Genomic DNA, 24,288 nt, shown 5'->3' on the forward strand with positions numbered 1-24,288 from the left:
TTTCTTATTTAAATTTTAGGGGTCTTCAGTTAAACAGTGTTTACGGTGACCCTTAGGGCAAAATGTCATCGAGCATTTTTGACAATATAACGCACTATCGTTCGGTCCTACTACCCTGTATATCCTCCAAATAACCTTGGGTTACAGAAACTTCTTTTCTCATATTTAGAAAAACATCAATATTAAGGACCTCCTTTTTTATGTTCAAAGTAAATAAATCCATATACGTATTAAGAATAAATTTAGTTGTTCGTCAATATTTTATCTTAGTTTCATCGCAGATTAGTTTACCTTCATTAAAAACAGTGTAAATAAGAAATATTAACACTGTACAACCAGGGATAGATACGATTTTAGAAGCGGGATTGGAGAAGGGTTAGTATTTACTACAGTCCGACTCTACAGTATAGAGCTCCTCCCTCCAACACGTAACGAAAATTTTAAATTATCTCATTGGCTTTCTTAAACTGCGTTTTGATGACGTTGCTGACGGGGACGACGAAATATACGTAATCCCTTTCTACCTCTGTCGCTATGAGCCGCCTCTTCTTTCATTCACCCCGTCACAGGGAAAGGGGTCCGGGACTCTGAAGTGCGCCCAGATTACTCTGTTTTCCATTCCTGACTCTAACATTATATCTATCCCTGGTACAACCCTTTAAATCTCGGTCTTTGCAACTAAGCAAACGTATAAAAACTAGTTTTATTTTCAGCGACCGACTCGACTGGCTGGTATAAACGTCACTGTATTAGATAACATTTACAGATTTTTTAACCAGGATTGAAAATGGCCAATAATTCACAAATATTAAAATTGCTTGTCAAAGAGGTAATTTCCATTTTTACTAACAAAAATATTCTTTAAAACATAGTTTGTTTAGAATATTTCTTTACAGAAGTATAAGAAGCGTTTCGCAAACTTTGGACTCGGTTCGTTCGCAAACCATAGACTTAATGTATTTGCAACAGCTCTGAAATTCGTATTTTATACTCTAGGTTACAAGTGAGTTGAAATAGAGTTATTTTTGAACATGTTTTATGTTATAGGAACTTTAAGTGTATTCCTTCAGAATGTTTAGTAATAAAGTCAGGAATACATAAACCAAGTAGAAATTATTGTGCCCCCGGCCGAGCCTCCGAGGTATCCAGGCCCGTGCGTGTTGATTTTTATGTGGGGAAATATGTGTACTAGATGGCGCTCTTATTACAGTTGCGAAGGGGGTCTTCCATAAATTGTCGTTGATATTTTAGGGGCCAATTATAAAACTTTTATGAAAGAGAAAGGTTTCACTCTTAAATTAACATAATTGTTTTAGGGGATATTTATTTTTTTTGAATCTTTTGGTTAGATTGTGTGGACATCAAAATTAATTATGAGATTTTAACATTGTTGTTTTTTTAGTAAAACAAAACTTCTTGAAGTTGCTAATTCACAATTTTATTATACCATAAGAGGATTTTTTTTACTCCTTCGTAACCTTTCATTTTTTAACCTTAGCTTCTTTGGCATGATTGTTTAATAAAAGTCTTCGGAAATTTTTTAAAACGTTTTTTTACTATCCGCGACCTCGGTTTCACCGCTTTACGTCTATGCCTTGCCCTAATATTGTAGCAGTCGACGGGGTCACGAGGCTGAACTTATTTTTATTTTACGATACTAAAAGCGCCCCCAAGCGAGGAAACACGGCGAACTAAATGGTATACGGACTAAATACCCCAAGACAAAAGACCCCCGGTCATAATCCCCCCATTTTTAAAAACGTACAAAATCCCCCCTCTCTCAAGACAAAATCTCCCGGTCATTTTCCCCCCATCCAAGTTAAGAGTACAAAATCCCCCCCCCCTATCAAGACAAAATCCCCCCACTCTGTAGACAAAATCCCCCTACTCTCTAGTCAAAATCCCCCTACCCTCTAGACAAAATTCCCTGTCATAATCCCCGGTTAGGTTAGGTTTGGTTAGGTTGGGTTGGGTTGGGTTCGGTTCGGTTCGTAATATTTTCGAAATATTGTAACAATGGTACGCCTTTTCCAAAATATTATTTTTTACATTTATTTTCTTCCGAAGAACACAGTTTGGGGGGAATTTGTCCTGGGGCTGGGGGTATTTTGTCTTCGGCATCCATTTGGAGTGAAATTGTCCGGGGGATTTTGTCTCCTACCTGAGGGGATTATGTCCTTTTCTTCTCAAATGTGGGGATTATGTTCGGGGGATTATGTCCAGGGGGATTATGTCCTACATTCGAACTAAATTAGTTAAAAAAATATTCTCGCTTCGCGATAGGCACGGGGCCTAGATATCTCGAAGGCTCCTGATATATTATTCGCGAGGTAAAATTCGTCACAATAATGATTAGTCTAGTACTCCACACAAAATCCGCCTAGATACGTTGAGAAAATGACTTCACAATGATTCCCATTTGCTGACAAATTTTATATGTTCGGGTAGAATTTTTTTTTACGTACAGAATTCTATTTTTTGAAACATATTTTTGAAATAATTCTGCAGGAGTTGAAATTTTGGGGTTTTTCAAAAATAAAAATAAAAATCTGTTAATATTACGGGATTGTTCAGACAAGTGGATAGGCCAAATTCACTGTATTTTTCATAGAATGTTCTGGCATCAGTGCTGCCATACGTTTTCTGTAGTTCTTACATAACAAATTTATCTCCCTTTTTTTAATTTTTACGACGAAAGGGTTGAACAGGTTCATTTGAAATCTAATTCTCAATTAGATGCGGGAACAGCTTTACGTAACGGAGTAAGTCCAACAATTAATTTCAACTATAGTGTTCGAACGTTAAATCTTTTCGTTGTGCGTTTGAAAATCTCTGCAATTGCCTCGGCAATTGCAGTGAAAAAAGACACAGCACGCTTGTACTTACTGCACAATGAAACAAAATAGATCCTTAGGTTCATTCGAAAGATTAATCACAGTTTCTCATCGAGAAAGAATTTTTGAATATGTGAACGTTCTCCCGAGTGTAAAACATTACCTATTTCCGAGAATAGGCCTGAGTATCCTGTATAACTCTTTTGAAAGAGTGTAAGTGATGTCTGGGTTCCCTAGCTCTTTGAGGCGACACATTAAGAATATTCAACGGTTTTTTGACTTAAATAGATATATCCCTTTCCCAATTGGTGAATAGTTGTGGCTAGATCAGGATGTTAAAATACAACGAAATGTCACTGCATATGGCACTTGGTAGAGTTGCACCGACATGATTCGCGAGAGACGTCACATGACGCTTAACGTCACACATGATGCACCTGGTTTATTTTCGTTAAAAGCACCTAGCATTTCATACAAACACTTACAATACATACAGTCCGCCGGGTGCGGTGTAAACAACTTCGCTTTCAAATACGAAAAGAGATTTTCACGCTTCCATCGATAAAAATGGTCATGAAATTAACTTCATGTTAAAAAGTCCATTTATCTATTGTTGATGATTAAAAATACAATCTGCATTGTGAGCAATGAAGATAAGGGTCTTTTGCAGGGTAGTTGATTTTTTTTGACTTTCTCAAAAAATAGATTTTTTGATTTAAATCGGATTTTTTTTATTTTTATTGTTTTATTTGATTTATTTTTAATTTTTATTTAACTATTCGTTAGTAAATTACCAACATGAAAACTTTTGAGTCAAAATTAACAAAAAAAGGAAAAAAAAAGAATCATGACTTTTAAGCAGCTACTAGATATTTTCTACAAAGTTATTTTTATTGTTACTATTCAAATGCATGTGCAAACAGATTAGCATGACCGCCATTTAATTTCCTAGCCTATTTTGAGTCCCTTTGCAATTAAAATTGACCACGAGTGGCAAGACGAACTGGAGTTCTGGGATAAATTTAAACTGAAATATGTCCAAACCATGATTGTTTTTAATTTTTGGTCTTTCTAGTTAAGTTTCTTAAACTATTTCTGGGAATCTTAGAAAACATTTTTTATAAATAAATAATTTTACCTTGCCAAAGGCAGGAACCAATCAGACCTAATGCACTAGTTCCCATTGGTTCCTGCCTTTGGCTTAACTAGCCTTTAGCAAGCTTAGCCACTGTGTAGCAGTAAAACCATCTTTAAGGGGCACCAACGGAGCCGCGCTTTCCTTTAAATCAAACAACCCTGGTCTTTTGTCCTATATTATTGCTTATTGTTTTTGCTGTTTATCGCAAATATATTTTGAAATGATTTTACAGGAAGCAGACGCACTTCTACAGCCTCAGTCGTTTTCGAATGAATTACTGTACCAAAACTACGCCCCATCTCAACCCTTTTGGTATAACGAAGCGGCCATCGTATCTAAAGTTTTTGAATCTTCGTTTTCAAGATTCATTTCTCTCATGTCGTTTTCGATCGAGGTGATTTTCGAAACTAGACCGACTCAGATGTATTCCAAGAACACGTAGATTTCTCGAACTTGGAATCTTACAGCAGCCATAAACCCTATACCAGAAATAGGATGAGACAGGAAGTAAAAAGCTCTAGCATTGGTAATAGATCCTGGCACTAGTGAACTAATTTGAGGATTTTATGCCGCTTCCATCGCGCCTACACAAGAGAGAAAAAATTGGCCGAGTTCCAAAAAATTTCCTATCCCCTTCCCCTAATCCTAAAGCCGCGGAACACGGACGCAGGTCCTTGAATCTAGTTCGACCGTCTACCGCCGCGAGCCTCTCATGTTTTGGAGGGAAAACTAAGAAACCACTACCAGAGGGGGTCGACTAATCTGCAGGTCCTCTGAATGTCTGAAATGCAGTCCACGGTAGGAAACCTACTATTTGTAGTATGCAGGTTCGGTTCACATTTACAAATATAAGAAAGCAATTCTAAAATTCATTGCCTAACATACAGTCGAACAAAATTAGAGTCTCAACTCTGAAATCTTTTGACTAAAATGCAGTACTCTGAAATGCAGTCCTCGAAAACTATTAATTTCAACTCTGAAATCTATTGACTAAAATGCAGTACTCTGAAATGCAGTCCTCGAAAACTATTAATTTCAACTCTGAAATCTATTGACTAAAATGCAGTACTCTGAAATGCAGTCCTCGAAAACTATTAATTTCAACTCTGAAATCGGTTGACTAAAATGCAGTACTCTGAAAAACAGTCCACGAAAATTATTAAATACTACTCTGAAATCTTTTGACTAAAACGCAGTACTCTGAAATGCAGTCCTCGAAAATTATTATTTTCAACTCTGAAATCTTTTGACTAAAACGCAGTACTCTGAAATGCAGTCCTCGAATATTATAAATTTCAACTCTGAAATCGGTTGACTAAAGTGCAGTACTCTGAAAAGCAGTCCTCGAAAATTATTAATTTCAACTCTGAAATCGGTTGACTAAAGTGCAGTACTCTGAAAAGCAGTCCACGAAAATAATAAATTACAACTCTGAAATCGGTTGACTAAAATGCAGTACTCTGAAATGCAGTCCTCGAAAAATATTAATTTCAACTCTGAAATCTTTTGACTAAAACGCAGTACTCTGAAATGCAGTCCTCGAAAATTATTAATTTCAACTCTGAAATCGGTTGACTAAAGTGCAGTACTCTGAAAAGCAGTCCACGAAAATAATAAATTTCAACTCTGAAATCGGTTGACTAAAATGCAGTACTCTGAAATGCAGTCCTCGAAAACTATTAATTTCAACTCTGAAATCTCTTGACTAAAATACAGTACTCTGAAATGCAGTCCTCGAAAACTATTAATTTCAACTCTGAAATCTTTTGACTAAAATGCAGTGCTCTGAAAAGCAGTCCTCGAAAATTATTATTTTCAACTCTGAAATCTTTTGACTAAAACGCAGTACTCTGAAATGTAGTCCTTGAAAATTATTAATTTCAACTCTGAAATCTTTTGACTAGAAGGCAGTACTCTGAAATGCAGTCCCCTAAAACTATTAATTTCAACTCTGAAATCTTTTGACTAAAACGCAGTACTCTGAAATGCAGTCCTCGAATATTATAAATTTCAACTCTGAAATCGGTTGACTAAAGTGCAGTACTCTGAAAAGCAGTCCTCGAAAATTATTAATTTCAACTCTGAAATCGGTTGACTAAAATGCAGTACTCTGAAATGCAGTCCACGAAAATAATAAATTACAACTCTGAAATCGGTTGACTAAAATGCAGTACTCTGAAATGCAGTCCTCGAAAATTATTAATTTCAACTCTGAAATCTTTTGACTAAAACGCAGTACTCTGAAATGCAGTCCTCGAATATTATAAATTTCAACTCTGAAATCGGTTGACTAAAATACAGTACTCTGAAATGCAGTCCTCGAAAACTATTAATTTCAACTCTGAAATCTCTTGACTAAAATGCAGTACTCTGAAATGCAGTCCTCGAAAATTATTAATTTCAACTCTGAAATCTTTTGACTAAAACGCAGTACTCTGAAATGCAGTCCTCGAAAATTATTAATTTCAACTCTGAAATCGGTTGACTAAAGTGCAGTACTCTGAAAAGCAGTCCACGAAAATAATAATTTTCAACTCTGAAATCGGTTGACTAAAATGCAGTACTCTGAAATGCAGTCCTCGAAAACTATTAATTTCAACTCTGAAATCTCTTGACTAAAATACAGTACTCTGAAATGCAGTCCTCGAAAACTATTAATTTCAACTCTGAAATCTTTTGACTAAAATGCAGTGCTCTGAAAAGCAGTCCTCGAAAATTATTATTTTCAACTCTGAAATCTTTTGACTAAAACGCAGTACTCTGAAATGCAGTCCTTGAAAATTATTAATTTCAACTCTGAAATCTTTTGACTAGAAGGCAGTACTCTGAAATGCAGTCCCCTAAAACTATTAATTTCAACTCTGAAATCTTTTGACTAAAACGCAGTACTCTGAAATGCAGTCCTCGAATATTATAAATTTCAACTCTGAAATCGGTTGACTAAAGTGCAGTACTCTGAAAAGCAGTCCTCGAAAATTATTAATTTCAACTCTGAAATCGGTTGACTAAAATGCAGTACTCTGAAATGCAGTCCACGAAAATAATAAATTACAACTCTGAAATCGGTTGACTAAAATGCAGTACTCTGAAATGCAGTCCTCGAAAATTATTAATTTCAACTCTGAAATCTTTTGACTAAAACGCAGTACTCTGAAATGCAGTCCTCGAATATTATAAATTTCAACTCTGAAATCGGTTGACTAAAATGCAGTACTCTGAAATGCAGTCCTCGAAAATTATTAATTTCAACTCTGAAATCGGTTGACTAAAACGCAGTACTCTGAAATGCAGTCCTCGAAAATTATTAATTTCAACTCTGAAATCTTTTGACTAAAAGGCAGTACTCTGAAATGCAGTCCTCTAAAACTATTATTTTCAACTCTGAAATCTTTTGACTAAAACGCAGTACTCTGAAATGCAGTCCTCGAAAATTATTATTTTTAACTCTGAAATCTTTTGACTAAAATGCAGTGCTCTGAAAAGCAGTCCTCGAAAATTATTATTTTCAACTCTGAAATCTTTTGACTAAAACGCAGTACTCTGAAATGCAGTCCTTGAAAATTATTAATTTCAACTCTGAAATCTTTTGACTAGAAGGCAGTACTCTGAAATGCAGTCCCCTAAAACTATTAATTACAACTCTGAAATCTTTTGACTAAAACGCAGTACTCTGAAATGCAGTCCTCGAATATTATAAATTTCAACTCTGAAATCGGTTGACTAAAGTGCAGTACTCTGAAAAGCAGTCCTCGAAAATTATTAATTTCAACTCTGAAATCGGTTGACTAAAATGCAGTACTCTGAAATGCAGTCCACGAAAATAATAAATTACAACTCTGAAATCGGTTGACTAAAATGCAGTACTCTGAAATGCAGTCCTCGAAAATTATTAATTTCAACTCTGAAATCTTTTGACTAAAACGCAGTACTCTGAAATGCAGTCCTCGAATATTATAAATTTCAACTCTGAAATCGGTTGACTAAAATGCAGTACTCTGAAATGCAGTCCTCGAAAACTATTAATTTCAACTCTTAAATCTCTTGACTAAAATACAGTACTCTGAAATGCAGTCCTCGAAAACTATTAATTTCAACTCTGAAATCTCTTGACTAAATTGCAGTACTCTGAAATGCAGTCCTCGAAAATTATTAATTTCAACTCTGTAATCGGTAGACTAAAACGCAGTACTCTGAAATGCAGTCCTCGAAAATTATTAATTTCAACTCTGAAATCTTTTGACTGAAACGCAGTACTCTGAAATGCAGTCCTTGAAAATTATTAATTTCAACTCTGAAATCTTTTGACTAGAAGGCAGTACTCTGAAATGCAGTCCCCTAAAACTATTAATTTCAACTCTGAAATCTTTTGACTAAAACGCAGTACTCTGTAATGCAGTCCTCTAAAACTATTATTTTCAACTCTGAAATCTTTTGACTAAAACGCAGTACTCTGAAATGTAGTCCTCTAAAACTATTAATTTTATCTCTGAAATCTTTTGACTAAAAGGCAGTACTCTGATATGCAGTCCTCGAAAACTAATTTCAACTCTGAAATCGGTTGACTAAAATGGAGTACGCTGAAAAGCAGTTTAGTCAAAAGATTTCAGAGTTGAAATTTATTATTTTCTTGGACTGTTTTTCAGAGTACTGCATTTTTGTCACCCGATTTCAGAGTTGAAATTAATAATTTTCGAGGACTGCATTTCAGAGTACTGCATTTTAGTCAACCGATTTCAGAGTTGAAATTAATAGTTTTAGAGGACTGCATTTCAGAGTACTGCGTTTTAGTCAAGAGATTTCAGAGTTGAAATTAATAATTTTCGAGGACTGCATTTGAGAGTACTGCATTTTAGTCAACCGATTTCAGAGTTGTAATTTATTATTTTCGTGGACTGCTTTTCAGAGTACTGTACTTTAGTCAACCGATTTCAGAGTTGAAATTAATAATTTTCGAGGACTGCATTTCAGAGTACTGCGTTTTAGTCAAAAGATTTCAGAGTTGTATTTAATAATTTTCGTGGACTGCATTTAAGAGTACTGCGTTTTAGTCAAAAGATTTCAGAGTTGAAATTAATAATTTTCGAGGACTGCATTTCAGAGTACTGCATTTTAGTCAAGAGATTTCAGAGTTGAAATTAATAGTTTTCGAGGACTGCATTTCAGAGTACTGTATTTTAGTCAAGAGATTTCAGAGTTGAAATTAATAGTTTTCGAGGACTGCATTTCAGAGTACTGCATTTTAGTCAAGAGATTTCAGAGTTGAAATTAATAGTTTTCGAGGACTGCATTTCAGAGTACTGCATTTTAGTCAACCGATTTCAGAGTTGAAATTTATTATTTTCGTGGACTGCTTTTCAGAGTACTGCACTTTAGTCAACCGATTTCAGAGTTGAAATTAATAATTTTCGAGGACTGCATTTCAGAGTACTGCGTTTTAGTCAAAAGATTTCAGAGTTGAAATTAATAATTTTCGAGGACTGCATTTCAGAGTACTGCATTTTAGTCAACCGATTTCAGAGTTGTAATTTATTATTTTCGTGGACTGCTTTTCAGAGTACTGCACTTTAGTCAACCGATTTCAGAGTTGAAATTTATAATATTCGAGGACTGCATTTCAGAGTACTGCGTTTTAGTCAAAAGATTTCAGAGTTGAAAATAATAATTTTCGAGGACTGCATTTCAGAGTACTGTATTTTAGTCAAGAGATTTCAGAGTTGAAATTAATAATTTTCGAGGACTGCTTTTCAGAGTACTGCACTTTAGTCAACCGATTTCAGAGTTGAAATTAATAATTTTCGAGGACTGCTTTTCAGAGTACTGCACTTTAGTCAACCGATTTCAGAGTTGAAATTTATAATATTCGAGGACTGCATTTCAGAGTACTGCGTTTTAGTCAAAAGATTTCAGAGTTGAAAATAATAATTTTCGAGGACTGCATTTCAGAGTACTGCGTTTTAGCGAAAAGATTTCAGAGTAGTATTTAATAATTTTCGTGTACTGTTTTTCAGAGTACTGCATTTTAGTCAACCGATTTCAGAGTTGAAATTAATAGTTTTAGAGGACTGCATTTCAGAGTACTGCGTTTTAGTCAAGAGATTTCAGAGTTGAAATTAATAATTTTCGAGGACTGCATTTCAGAGTACTGCATTTTAGTCAACCGATTTCAGAGTTGAAATTTATTATTTTCGTGGACTGCTTTTCAGAGTACTGCACTTTAGTCAACCGATTTCAGAGTTGAAATTAATAATTTTCGAGGACTGCATTTCAGAGTACTGCGTTTTAGTCAAAAGATTTCAGAGTTGTATTTAATAATTTTCGTGGACTGCATTTCAGAGTACTGCGTTTTAGTCAAAAGATTTCAGAGTTGAAATTAATAATTTTCGAGGACTGCTTTTCAGAGTACTGCACTTTAGTCAACCGATTTCAGAGTTGAAATTAATAATTTTCGAGGACTGCTTTTCAGAGTACTGCACTTTAGTCAACCGATTTCAGAGTTGAAATTTATAATATTCGAGGACTGCATTTCAGAGTACTGCGTTTTAGTCAAGAGATTTCAGAGTTGAAAATAATAATTTTCGAGGACTGCATTTCAGAGTACTGCGTTTTAGCGAAAAGATTTCAGAGTAGTATTTAATAATTTTCGTGTACTGTTTTTCAGAGTACTGCATTTTAGTCAACCGATTTCAGAGTTGAAATTAATAGTTTTAGAGGACTGCATTTCAGAGTACTGCGTTTTAGTCAAGAGATTTCAGAGTTGAAATTAATAATTTTCGAGGACTGCATTTCAGAGTACTGCATTTTAGTCAACCGATTTCAGAGTTGAAATTTATTATTTTCGTGGACTGCTTTTCAGAGTACTGCACTTTAGTCAACCGATTTCAGAGTTGAAATTAATAATTTTCGAGGACTGCATTTCAGAGTACTGCGTTTTAGTCAAAAGATTTCAGAGTTGTATTTAATAATTTTCGTGGACTGCATTTCAGAGTACTGCGTTTTAGTCAAAAGATTTCAGAGTTGAAATTAATAATTTTCGAGGACTGCATTTCAGAGTACTGCATTTTACTCAACCGATTTCAGAGTTGAAATTAATAATTTTCGAGGACTGCATTTCAGAGTACTGCATTTTAGTCAAGAGATTTCAGAGTTGAAATTAATAGTTTTCGAGGACTGCATTTCAGAGTACTGTATTTTAGTCAAGAGATTTCAGAGTTGAAATTAATAGTTTTCGAGGACTGCATTTCAGAGTACTGCATTTTAGTCAAGAGATTTCAGAGTTGAAATTAATAGTTTTCGAGGACTGCATTTCAGAGTACTGCATTTTAGTCAACCGATTTCAGAGTTGAAATTTATTATTTTCGTGGACTGCTTTTCAGAGTACTGCACTTTAGTCAACCGATTTCAGAGTTGAAATTAATAATTTTCGAGGACTGCTTTTCAGAGAACTGTACTTTAGTCAACCGATTTCAGAGTTGAAATTTATAATATTCGAGGACTGCATTTCAGAGTACTGCGTTTTAGTCAAAAGATTTCAGAGTTGAAAATAATAATTTTCGAGGACTGCATTTCAGAGTACTGCGTTTTAGCGAAAAGATTTCAGAGTAGTATTTAATAATTTTCGTGTACTGTTTTTCAGAGTACTGCATTTTAGTCAACCGATTTCAGAGTTGAAATTAATAATTTTCGAGGACTGCATTTCAGAGTACTGCGTTTTAGTCAAAAGATTTCAGAGTTGTATTTAATAATTTTCGTGGACTGCATTTCAGAGTACTGCGTTTTAGTCAAAAGATTTCAGAGTTGAAATTAATAATTTTCGAGGACTGCATTTCAGAGTACTGCATTTTACTCAACCGATTTCAGAGTTGAAATTAATAATTTTCGAGGACTGCATTTCAGAGTACTGCATTTTAGTCAAGAGATTTCAGAGTTGAAATTAATAGTTTTCGAGGACTGCATTTCAGAGTACTGTATTTTAGTCAAGAGATTTCAGAGTTGAAATTAATAGTTTTCGAGGACTGCATTTCAGAGTACTGCATTTTAGTCAAGAGATTTCAGAGTTGAAATTAATAGTTTTCGAGGACTGCATTTCAGAGTACTGCATTTTAGTCAACCGATTTCAGAGTTGAAATTTATTATTTTCGTGGACTGCTTTTCAGAGTACTGCACTTTAGTCAACCGATTTCAGAGTTGAAATTAATAATTTTCGAGGACTGCTTTTCAGAGAACTGTACTTTAGTCAACCGATTTCAGAGTTGAAATTTATAATATTCGAGGACTGCATTTCAGAGTACTGCGTTTTAGTCAAAAGATTTCAGAGTTGAAAATAATAATTTTCGAGGACTGCATTTCAGAGTACTGCGTTTTAGCGAAAAGATTTCAGAGTAGTATTTAATAATTTTCGTGTACTGTTTTTCAGAGTACTGCATTTTAGTCAACCGATTTCAGAGTTGAAATTAATAGTTTTAGAGAACTGCATTTCAGAGTACTGCGTTTTAGTCAAGAGATTTCAGAGTTGAAATTAATAATTTTCGAGGACTGCATTTCAGAGTACTGCATTTTAGTCAACCGATTTCAGAGTTGAAATTTATTATTTTCGTGGACTGCTTTTCAGAGTACTGCACTTTAGTCAACCGATTTCAGAGTTGAAATTAATAATTTTCGAGGACTGCATTTCAGAGTACTGCGTTTTAGTCAAAAGATTTCAGAGTTGTATTTAATAATTTTCGTGGACTGCATTTCAGAGTACTGCGTTTTAGTCAAAAGATTTCAGAGTTGAAATTAATAATTTTCGAGGACTGCATTTCAGAGTACTGCATTTTACTCAACCGATTTCAGAGTTGAAATTAATAATTTTCGAGGACTGCATTTCAGAGTACTGCATTTTAGTTAAGAGATTTCAGAGTTGAAATTAATAGTTTTCGAGGACTGCATTTCAGAGTACTGTATTTTAGTCAAGAGATTTCAGAGTTGAAATTAATAGTTTTCGAGGACTGCATTTCAGAGTACTGCATTTTAGTCAAGAGATTTCAGAGTTGAAATTAATAGTTTTCGAGGACTGCATTTCAGAGTACTGCATTTTAGTCAACCGATTTCAGAGTTGAAATTTATTATTTTCGTGGACTGCTTTTCAGAGTACTGCACTTTAGTCAACCGATTTCAGAGTTGAAATTAATAATTTTCGAGGACTGCTTTTCAGAGTACTGCACTTTAGTCAACCGATTTCAGAGTTGAAATTTATAATATTCGAGGACTGCATTTCAGAGTACTGCGTTTTAGTCAAAAGATTTCAGAGTTGAAATTAATAATTTTCGAGGACTGCATTTCAGAGTACTGCATTTTACTCAACCGATTTCAGAGTTGAAATTAATAATTTTCGAGGACTGCATTTCAGAGTACTGCATTTTAGTCAAGAGATTTCAGAGTTGAAATTAATAGTTTTCGAGGACTGCATTTCAGAGTACTGTATTTTAGTCAAGAGATTTCAGAGTTGAAATTAATAGTTTTCGAGGACTGCATTTCAGAGTACTGCATTTTAGTCAAGAGATTTCAGAGTTGAAATTAATAGTTTTCGAGGACTGCATTTCAGAGTACTGCATTTTAGTCAACCGATTTCAGAGTTGAAATTTATTATTTTCGTGGACTGCTTTTCAGAGTACTGCACTTTAGTCAACCGATTTCAGAGTTGAAATTAATAATTTTCGAGGACTGCTTTTCAGAGTACTGCACTTTAGTCAACCGATTTCAGAGTTGAAATTTATAATATTCGAGGACTGCATTTCAGAGTACTGCGTTTTAGTCAAAAGATTTCAGAGTTGAAAATAATAATTTTCGAGGACTGCATTTCAGAGTACTGCGTTTTAGTCAAAAGATTTCAGAGTAGTATTTAATAATTTTCGTGGACTGTTTTTCAGAGTGCTGCATTTTAGTCAACCGATTTCAGAGTTGAAATTAATAGTTTTCGAGGACTGCATTTCAGAGTACTGCATTTAGTCAATAGATTTCAGAGTTTAACTAATAATTTTCGAGAACTGCATTTCAGAGTACTGCATTTTAGTCAAAAGATTTCAGAGTTGAGACTCTAATTTTGTTCGACTGTATGTTAGGCAATGAATTTTAGAATTGCTTTCTTATATTTGTAAATGTGAACCGAACCTGCATACTACAAATAGTAGGTTTCCTACCGTGGACTGCATTTCAGACATTCAGAGTACCTGCAGATTAGTCGACCCCCTACCAGAGGGCCAACTTTTGGTGTGTTATCAAGAACATTCACTTTCGCCAAGTGGTCCCTTATCCTACTTCTGCCTATACTAATATTTGATTGAAGTCAATGGGAAGGGGTTGAACTTTGTTAAACCGCACGCTCTTCATTGGCTATTTAAATATATGGGAACACCATCGACCTAAGGCCGCAAAGAGCTTGTTTACCTATGGGTTCAGCGCTCATAGGTCGCTAGATACGTCAGTGTCACGTGGTTTCTAAATTGGAATTCATCATACTTGCCGTCATGTGTGACGATTTCTAACCCTCCAGCCAATTTATTTCAAGCAGAGAGACTAGAAAATGTCCCGTTAAAGAGACGCTAGTGTCACGTTGTTTCTAAATTAGAATTCATTATGCATGACTATGATGATTTCTAACTCTCCTGCCCATTTATTTGAAGCAGAAAGACAAGAAAATATCCGGTTAAAGATTCCAAGTAATCTATGAATTACTAATTGAAACGTGATTATTATATACAGGTGTGGATAGCTTTAGTGCTGACCATTTTCATTGTGTCCTTCACATTCTATGTTCTGACTCGCGTATTCCAGAAAAATGCTCAAACTAGTTCATCTAAAGCTTTAGTAAACTCGTTTTGGTTAACTATTACTCTGATATTGTTTAATGGTAAGTATAAGCCATGGTAAATTGGTTGATTACATAAATGATAACTTACATATTTCTAGCCAACTTCGAGTCAAGTCAGCTTAGTTTCAATATTTTGGCATTTATCTGTTGCCTAATGTTTCATACTATTATGGTCTGTTTCTACGGTAATCTTAGCAGTAAAACCATAGTTTCGGAAAACCATTACATCAAAACTATCGAAGATATTTTAAACACACCCAATCTCGTGGTTGCGATACGTGATATTTCTCCTGTGTTACTGTATTTGAAAGTAAGTTGCTCTAAACAAATAAGAAATGATTCTTCAAGAATACTCAATATTGTTGGCAAAATTTAATATGAAAATTTGCTAATTTAAAGGGAATGAGAAGCATCGTTTGAAAAACCCCTGATTTGTATAACAAAAGATAGAATTAATTTCTGTGAACTCAAAAATAGCAAGATTATAATTCTCCGATTCCTGGTTATTTGGCAATATGCATTTGAAAATGCTTCATATGAAATTATTTGAAATCAACTTCTTATGAAAGGCTTAAACGTTCCCGTAGGCTGAAGTCCCAGATATACAGTATTTTTCACGTGAGATGGTGCCACTCTCTCCGCTATTAGACCCAGACTTTAGGCTGGCGAGAAGCTCGAGACGCGTATAGGATTCCCGCGCTTTTTTACCTCACGTCACAGTGATGTCATCAAACGGGCGAACAAGCTCGACAAGACAAAATTATTGATATATCAAAATTGAGTTATCGTGATTTTTCATTGGATTTTAAAAATAGAAACTTTGGTTCAATTATATTAAAAACTTGATATTTTGAAAGTAAAGACTTGAAAGTGTAACATAATACCACTTTCGTGGGGAAATATGATATGGAAATGTAAATTCGCATTCCCTTTAAAATTACTGTTATCATGAACCCATCCATTTGAAACAAAGTGCTAAAATTTGGTTTCTGCAGAGAATGTTAGACACGTAAGTTATGAAATATGGCAAAAGATATTTAAAATAAGCAAGCTACAACAAACGGTTCTAATTAAAGTTTCCAGGACTTAATGTTTCTAATAATTTGACCATATGAAAAGTAAAATTTTCTACATGAATCAAAATTTGACGCTATTTCTGTCTAGTTTACTAAACGTAGGAATATTTGACAAAGATAACGTCACGGAGAGGTATTACACTGGACGTCTCTTTGTGTATGTCTGACACCGCGTTCGCAGTTGGCAAATCGGAGCGAACGCGTTTCTCAGAAAGCAATTTTTGACTTCTACTCCCTTCGTTAGCATTAAGAAGTACGCGATTTGCGAGTTTTATTATGATTTATTGTGAATCAATCGCCTAATAAACCCTAAATTTACAGACATGGTTAAAGAGGCAAAGGCTTGAAGTGATGTCAATTGTCAACAATAGCTATATGTTTAAAATTATTTTAGGAATAAAACGATTTAACTAGAAATTAAGGTAAAAAAATTACGATTGAAATAATTAATATCAATTATATTTATTTAATTATTTAAAACAACCTCTTAATTACGTCTCGACTCTGAGAGGTTTATTTTGGTTTACCAACTTGTTCATAAATGCTATTGATGATCACTTGAGTTTAATTCCGCCAGTTTTCTAGGCGACGTTATGCTGTATTCCTATTGAAAACCAACAGCTGCTCACAGTAAAACTTTTTAAAAGCTATGAAATTTGTTGTCTATGGATGATTTAATTAATCATAATCATTTGAAATACAATTAAGCAAGCAATAAATATTTTTTATTGCAAAATCTTAACACACGTTACGTTTTATTCTAGAATTCAAGGAACTCCAAAATTATGTCATTGATGAATAGAATTTCTATTAAAAACGTATGGTCTATGAACTCGATTGAAGGGGAAATAAAAAAATTCAATGATGGCAAATTGGTCAGTTTGGATGATTCATTCACATCTTTTATGAACATTGGGTGGTTTTTAGAGGAAAATAAAAAGCACAACTACATGAGCACAGATGGAAATAAAATTCTGATCAGTGAAAATACTAATATTGACTTTTACATGCCTGGCGGATTTGTAATGTCGAGGAACATCTCGCAACATTTACGAGAAAAAATTGATAACAGGTAAGGATAGCAGAAGGAAGATGAGACTAGAAGTAAAGAGCTCTAGCATTGGTAATAGATCCTGGCACTAGTGAAGAAATAGACCCAACCAACAAATCTTTTGAATTTTTCTAACGGCTCAGATCTCGTTCGCGGGTTTTGAGGTGAGAAAGGGATAGCCCGATTGGCTTGAATTTGCCATGCGCAGAACCGGTTTTACCCGAGGGGGTAGACACATAACTTTTTGGTGTACACCAGAGTTCATAATTGCAGGAGTTCGTGTGAGTTAGGGTGAGTTATCGAGAGTTAGCGTGAGTTATCGAGAGTTATCGAGAGTTAGCGTGAGTTATCGAGAGTTAGCGTGAGTTATCGAGAGTTAGCGTGAGTTATCGAGAGTTCGTGTGAGTTTGCGAGAGTTCGGGTGAGTTGACTTGAATTTCCCTTGAGTTGCCCCGAGTTCGCTGGAGTTTCTCGCGTGTTCGCTAGAGTTGCCGTGAGTTCGATAGAGTTCTCGCGAGTTCGATAGAGTTCTCGCGAGTCGGAAGAGTTTTCATCGAGTCCTCGGGAGTTCCAAGGAGTTCAAGAAAGTTCCCACGACTTCGAGAGAGTTCTCACGAGTTCGTTAGAGTTCTCACGAGTTCGTTAGAGTTCTCACGAGTTCGTTAGAGTTCTCACGAGTTCGTTAGAGTTCTCACGAGTTCGTTAGAGTTCTCACGAGTTCGTTAGAGTTCTCACGAGTTCGTTAGAGTTCTCACGAGTTCGCGAGAATTCCCATGACTTCACAAGTAATCTTAGCCTAATGTTGGTTAATAAAGTATATAGAAAATAAACTATAAAGATGTTTTTCGTTTCTTGTTCGTTTATTATGTTTATTTTACAAATAGTGTGAAATAGCAGAAAGAATTTTAATTTCAAAGCGAAGTTTATTTTCTTCCATAATGGGTTCTGGAACGTGACACAAATAATTTTTGATGTCATAGAAACCGTGAGCCGCAACTATTATCTCCTGTAAATTTCCAGCTTTATTTATTTCGTACCAAGTACAGAGGACTCCAAGACCTTTACATTTGATAAAAGGAGATGGCTTAATCGGAGCGCTGTCTAAAGAATACATTTGTTGTTTCCCTTTTCCTGACAAATAGCTGAAATCTATTGTACAGCCAATAAGAAATTCTTTTGACTTTTCTTTGCGAAAGGCACACCAATCGCCTTTTATTATTTCATCTGCCTTCCAAGCATCTTGACTAGAATTTTGCCGGGATTTAGGACCAATACTATATGGTTTAACGTGAGAGTTCTCTACTACACGCTTTAAACGATCACTACTTAATGTACATTTTTCATCGCTCAAAAGCCAGCACAGTGTTGATTTTCCTATGACAAAGTGTTTACCGGTTGCGTCCGAAACACGGATGAATGGGCATGTCTCTGTCAATGGTTTAGTATTGTTTGAACTCGTGAAGATTCAATTCACCTGGATTGGGATAAACATTATTCATATCACGACAAACCTCTTGATCTGAGTGATGAGAATGAAAGTAAAGTATTACCAGAAACCGATGAAAGAGTGTGGTAATCATGCTGTAAAGAAGGGTCTACGTTAAAGACATCATCAATATGTAGGCGTGTTTTCTCGGATGGTTCTTGGATCAAATTTTCGATGTCGTGATCTTCTATGTCATTTTGCGTATATAAGGTGTCTACTTCGGAAGATTTGGTGCATAAGGGTTGGAAATCCATAGGTGGGAATTTAGTTTTGCAAATAATTCCTAGTTTTTTAGCTTCTCTTTTGGCCCAAACCAATGAAAATTCTACTTCCCTTTTAATTTCCAGATCTGACGGCAAAACATCGGGTATGTAACCACTGTTTAGCTTTTTCCTTTCGGCTCTTTTATTTTGAGCAAAAACAAAATCGCCTGATAATTTACAAGCTATTTCGTTTTGTAGCTCAATGCGCCTGAGTCTGTGAAGGAGATCTAACATTGTAAAACTAACAACGGTAGAAAACGTTGTTGTCAGTGATCTAACAGGTCGGAAAAATTCTTCACAAGCCTGACTTGAAAATAGCCAGGGTAAAAAATTTTCACAACATCCAGAATCTCTTAGTATTCTGATTATGTTGACCATTCCGTGCGCGTTTAATTCAATGCAGGAATAGAGATTTGATGTGAGGAAATTAGCTTCTAGGGTATATTCGGGATGGTTTTTGACCCAAATCTTCCACATGCGAGCGAAGAAAGTGGCGTACCATATTTTAGCTAGTCTTTCTAATGGTTTGAGATCTTTATCCAAAAAAGCTTCGATCATGTTTGTCATGAGAGAAAGGTAAGCCAATGTTCCTTCACACTTTGGCACATGTTTTTGGAGATTTTCACGTACATGAGTAGAACAAATTTTTTCGACTGATCTGAAGTTCATTCGGTCAGATCCATCCAAATCTTGAACACAAAGAAAGTGTTTGTCCTTAGAGACGCTCTTCTGGAGTGTTTTGAGATGGGTTATACTTGCAAGTTTATTTCCCAAAGGTAGCACCACGGATGGCTTAGTTAGCCTATTTCTAGCTTTAGTCCCCATATGTATTGGGTCTTGTATGCAGATTAAATCTGAAGACTCATTGTTTTTTCCCTTGTTGATAGTAAATGGAAAACTACCTAGACAGAGCTACACGGCTACACTAGTAACACTAAACACATTGACTGAAAATTTGGTCGAAAATGGTTAACCACAGCTCACTTGATCACGCGCTCAGCTGCTCGCTATAGCACAGCCCACTCAATCACGCCATGGCTTCACGCGCTTTAAAAGCCCCTCCATTGAATTTTTTCTTTGTTAAAGCGCGTACCGGGGATTTTCGGCTTTTTCGCTCTAAAAATCAATGGAGTCATCTTTTAACATGGCCGTTCTTCGCGAGCGTCATTTCTCCAGACTAGAAACGTCACTCGTGACGATTTGTTATATTTTTCAATTAGCTCCTCCTACTTTATATATTTACATATTGGAGAAACCCTGTTTTAAGTTTTTATGAAAAGATTTAAACGAAAATTAGCCATAATTCAAGGGCTCAGTCTTCAAACGGTTTAAAAGTGTTTTCTTCGGTTTCACTTTTTCGAATCTCTGGAAAATTTAGAAGGAGGGATATTGAAGGGTTTTGAATTATAGTGCAAAGCTTCGAGGTTTTAAAATAAATAGTTCTTTTTCGAAAAACTCATTAAAATTTTGTCTGAGCATGATCACGATCTATTTAGTAACTTAGGTAACTTTTAGGGAAAGAACTACTCGTTTTAAAACTTCGAAACTTTGCACGATAATGTATAACTCTTTAATTTACCTCTCATTAAAATTTCAAGAGATTCGAAGCTGTGAAACCGAAGCAAACTCAATTACACCATTTGAAGACTAAGCCTTTTAATTATGGCTAATTTTCGTTTTAATTTTTCTACGAAAACACTGTAAAAAAACTTTTGTAACTTTTCACGAACATAAGAAACCTTATTTTGCAAATCTCATTAAAATTCAAGAGATTTCAAACAATGTTTTTCGGAATTATGGTCAAAAAACGCGATCCCTCCCATCGACGGCTTGTTAAAAGTTGATTCCTCTGATTTATGGCTTAAAATGCGTGATACGCGTTTTGAGGCAAATTGGACAGACTTCTAGAGAGCTTAAAGCCAAAGCGTGATCGAGTGGGCTGTGGCTATAGCAGCCCCTTCAAAGAATTCGAGTATAAAGTAAACGCGCGAATCAAGGATTTTGGGCGGGAAACTGAAAGGAGGCTGTTACATCAAAGAACTAAACTGGACCGAACTACCAAAATACCAAGTTATCAATCAATGTAAAACGAGTTCTCTGGTTACTATGTGACAGGTTAAAATCACTCTTCAGACTCAACAAATTGAAATGGATATGATGCGCAGCAAATTGCGATTATCAGTCAGCAAATTCAGTATATTTTAAGCACTAGGCCTACTTAGTTTGATCTACCCTAGCTCGAACATAACAGAGGCCAAAATTAACATTAGCTTTTATGGAAGGTGGTAGGATAGTCATATCCTATGCTCTAGTGATTCAAATGAAAGTTTAAAAGCATTGCAACCTCCAAGAAGTTGGTCTCCCTAATGAGTTTTTCGGGAGTTCCCTAGAGTTTTCGGGAGTTCCCTAGAGTTTTCGGGAGTTCCCTAGAGTTTTCGGGAGTTCCCTAGAGTTTTCGGGAGTTCCCTAGAGTTTTCGGGAGTTCCCTTGAGTTTTCGGGAGTTCCCTAGAGTTTTCGGGAGTTCCCTAGAGTTTTCGGGAGTTCCCTAGAGTTTTCGGGAGTTCCCTAGAGTTTTCGGGAGTTCCCTAGAGTTTTCGGGAGTTCCCTAGAGTTTTCGGGAGTTCCCTAGAGTTTTCGGGAGTTCCCTAGAGTTTTCGGGAGTTCCCTAGAGTTTTCGGGAGTTCCCTAGAGTTTTCGGGAGTTCCCTAGAGTTTTCGGGAGTTCCCTAGAGTTCTCGGGAGTTCCCTTGATTTTACGGGAGTTCTCAGGAGTTCTCCTAATTTAAGCCTACAACTGTACAGAGAGTTTACATGAGTTCGCCTGAGTTCGATTGAGTTTGCGAGAGTTGCCTGAGTTCAATTGAGTTCCCTTGAGTTCACTTGAGTCATACACGTCTTGTACACCTGAGTTCCTAAGTGTCTGCCCCCTCGGTTTTACCCCAAGAGTCAGACTCTAATCGAATCAGAAAAATAAGAGATTTATTTTCGTCGCTCAACGACAGATGGTACTACAGTCAACTTCGTTAGTCCTATCCCTTAGATGGAGACGAGACCGAACCAGCTTGTTAATTTGTTGGTTGGGTCTATTTGAGGATTTTATGCCGCTTCCATCGCGCCTACACTACAGAGAAAAAAATTGTTCGAGTTCTAAAAACATTTCCTACCCCTTCCCCTCAACCTAAAGCCGCGGATCACGAAAGCCGGTGTTTGAATCTAATTCGGCCGTCTACTGCCGCGAGCGTCTCACGTTTTGGAGGGAAAATTCAGAAACCGCTACCAGAGGGTCTGTTATCAAGTATATTCACTTTCGCCAAGTGAAGAATTTGGTTAGCTCAGTACTTCTAGTCTCATCTCACTTCTGATAATGCCGAGCTCTACGCTTTTTGCGATATTTCCCTTAATTTCGTTGGATTCGGAGGTTTTTCGCGTGATTTCCTCGGATTTTGAGATTTTTCCCGTGATTTCGTTGAATTTTGTGATTTCCTTTGATTTTGGATTTCGTGAATTTTGTAATGGATTTCGCGATATCCTTACTGATTTCGCGATTTCTTTGTTGATTTCGTGATTTAATTGTTGATTTCGTGATTTAATTGTTGATTTCGTTATTTATTTGTTGATTTCGTTATTTATTTGTTGATTTCGTGATTTATTTGTTGATTTCGTGATTTATTTTTTGATTTCGTGATTTATTTTTTGATTTCGTGATTTATTTTTTGATTTCGTGATTTATTTTTTGATTTCGTGATTTATTTTTTGATTTCGTGATTTATTTTTTGATTTCGTGATTTATTTGTTATTTCGTGATTAATTTGTTGATTTCGTGATTAATTTGTTGATTTCGTGATTAATTTGTTGATTTCGTGATTAATTTGTTGATTTCGTGATTAAATTGTTGATTTCGTGATTAATTTGTTGATTTCGTCATTTATTTTTTGATTTCGTGATTTATTTTTTGATTTCGTCATTTATTTTTTGATTTCGTCATTTATTTGTTGATTTTGTGGTTTTTTTTACTGATTTTGGGATTTGTTTACTGATTTTGTGAATTCGTTACTGATTTCGGATTTCTAAAGTTGGATTTCGTGGGTATCGTACAGGATTTCATGAATGACCGACCCCTCGCTTTACACTCAGTTTGATCCAAAGAACACACCTTTAACTTATGCCAGACCTTATAAGCATAATTTAGCCTTAAAAAGGACGTTCCCAATTTCTATCATATCATGACTAAACCCTTGTTGTAACGCGTTTGCATTGACTAACGGTTGAATATTAATTTTTCAGAATTATCACTTTCATTTCTACAAATCAAGAACTGGGATGTCACCAAGCATATTTGATGAGATTCAGAAAAGATCTTCGCAGCGAAATCCCTAAGTTTGCTTTGCCATCCGAAATTGAAAGTTTTTCGTTAGTTTTCATGAGTCCTGTGATCTTAAATCTGGTTTATGGATTGTCATTCTCCTGTCTTTCTTTTGCACTCTCATTTATATGTGCTCTAATTAAAGGGCAAATCGTCATTTAAATCGTAGCATTTGAAACATGCCGTTAAACATGTCGTGCTAGAGGCAACCACTTACGTAATTATGACACAAAAGGGAAAAGAAAAAGTAATTCCCTCTCATTTCGAATATCACAGTCGATTTTTGGTTTTTAAATTATTTCAAAAATTTGTATGTTGGTGAAATGGTAACCGATTTTAAAGAAAATTCTTATATTTTAAAGAGAAAAATACCCTCCCCCTACCTCATTAAATTGGATTTAAAAATGTATTTTAAATAAGACTTTAACGTATAAATTAATTTATGTAACGCGAAGAGTAGTTCTGTTGTTAGCACGTGTAATATCCATTCTAGTAATTGGATTTCAAATTGCGTTTATTGCAGACATAGTGATAAACCATTAAGGTCTTAATTGATTTTCTGCTGATGAGCATATTTTTCAATTTCGCAAGAGAACCGATAATATTATCGGAATCTGTAGTATTCATTGTTACACTAAATGTAAGTTAATTTCAAAAATTAAAGCTTTTATAAGATAGAATTCTGATGATTTTAGGCTCATATTGTACCATAATTAAAAATATTTGGACGATAAGTAATGGTAGATATGAAGATATGTTCAATATGTTCATATTCAAGGCAAAGGTCTTTCATGTCAAGTGAGATTAATTAGGGTTCATTCGCGTATCTGAAAAGAGGTTTGATCAGGTACTTAAGTAAGTAAGTCCCCACCTACGGGTTGGGCATGGCCATTCAGGGAAAGGATGCAGGCCCACAACCATGTGTCCTATTCACTGAATATTTGTCGCAGAGACAATTGGCCTAAAGAGTGCGCCACACTCCCGACGCTACCATCTTTTGTATAAACATTACATAGTAAAGCAACTTGCGATAGACCCTAGTTGCAATGATGAAAATCATTGTGTTTGAGTATTCAAGCAAGGCAAACACGTAATCTTGCTCCTAATCTCTCTGTTAAAGAAAAACGGAGGGGCGGTTAGCGCTTTCGCCTCGCAGCAAGAGGATCACGGGTTCGATCCCGGACTGTGGCACCGGGTGAAAAATCTGGGAAGAAATCCTTCTGCGTAG

At 35.5% G+C, this 24,288-nt stretch overlaps 1 protein-coding gene across 1 annotated transcript; it reads left to right on the plus strand.

Moving 5' to 3' along the window:
• The first annotated feature begins 787 nt into the window (after window positions 1–787).
• LOC149616259 (uncharacterized) lies at window positions 788–16,761 on the plus strand. Its single transcript, XM_089856176.1, has 7 exons — window positions 788–829; window positions 14,713–14,860; window positions 14,920–15,131; window positions 15,221–15,830; window positions 15,898–15,939; window positions 16,015–16,150; window positions 16,219–16,761. Exons 1-4 carry the CDS (start codon window positions 788–790, stop codon window positions 15,239–15,241), a joined length of 423 nt encoding a protein of 140 aa, XP_089712302.1. The 3' UTR covers window positions 15,242–15,830; window positions 15,898–15,939; window positions 16,015–16,150; window positions 16,219–16,761.
• The last annotated feature ends 7,527 nt before the right edge of the window (window positions 16,762–24,288 follow it).

The sequence above is a fragment of the Phalangium opilio genome, unplaced genomic scaffold (assembly GCF_054372755.1).
Source record: "Phalangium opilio isolate 3A_F unplaced genomic scaffold, DU_Popi_V2 ptg000217l_1, whole genome shotgun sequence".
Taxonomy (NCBI): Eukaryota; Metazoa; Arthropoda; class Arachnida; order Opiliones; family Phalangiidae; genus Phalangium; species Phalangium opilio.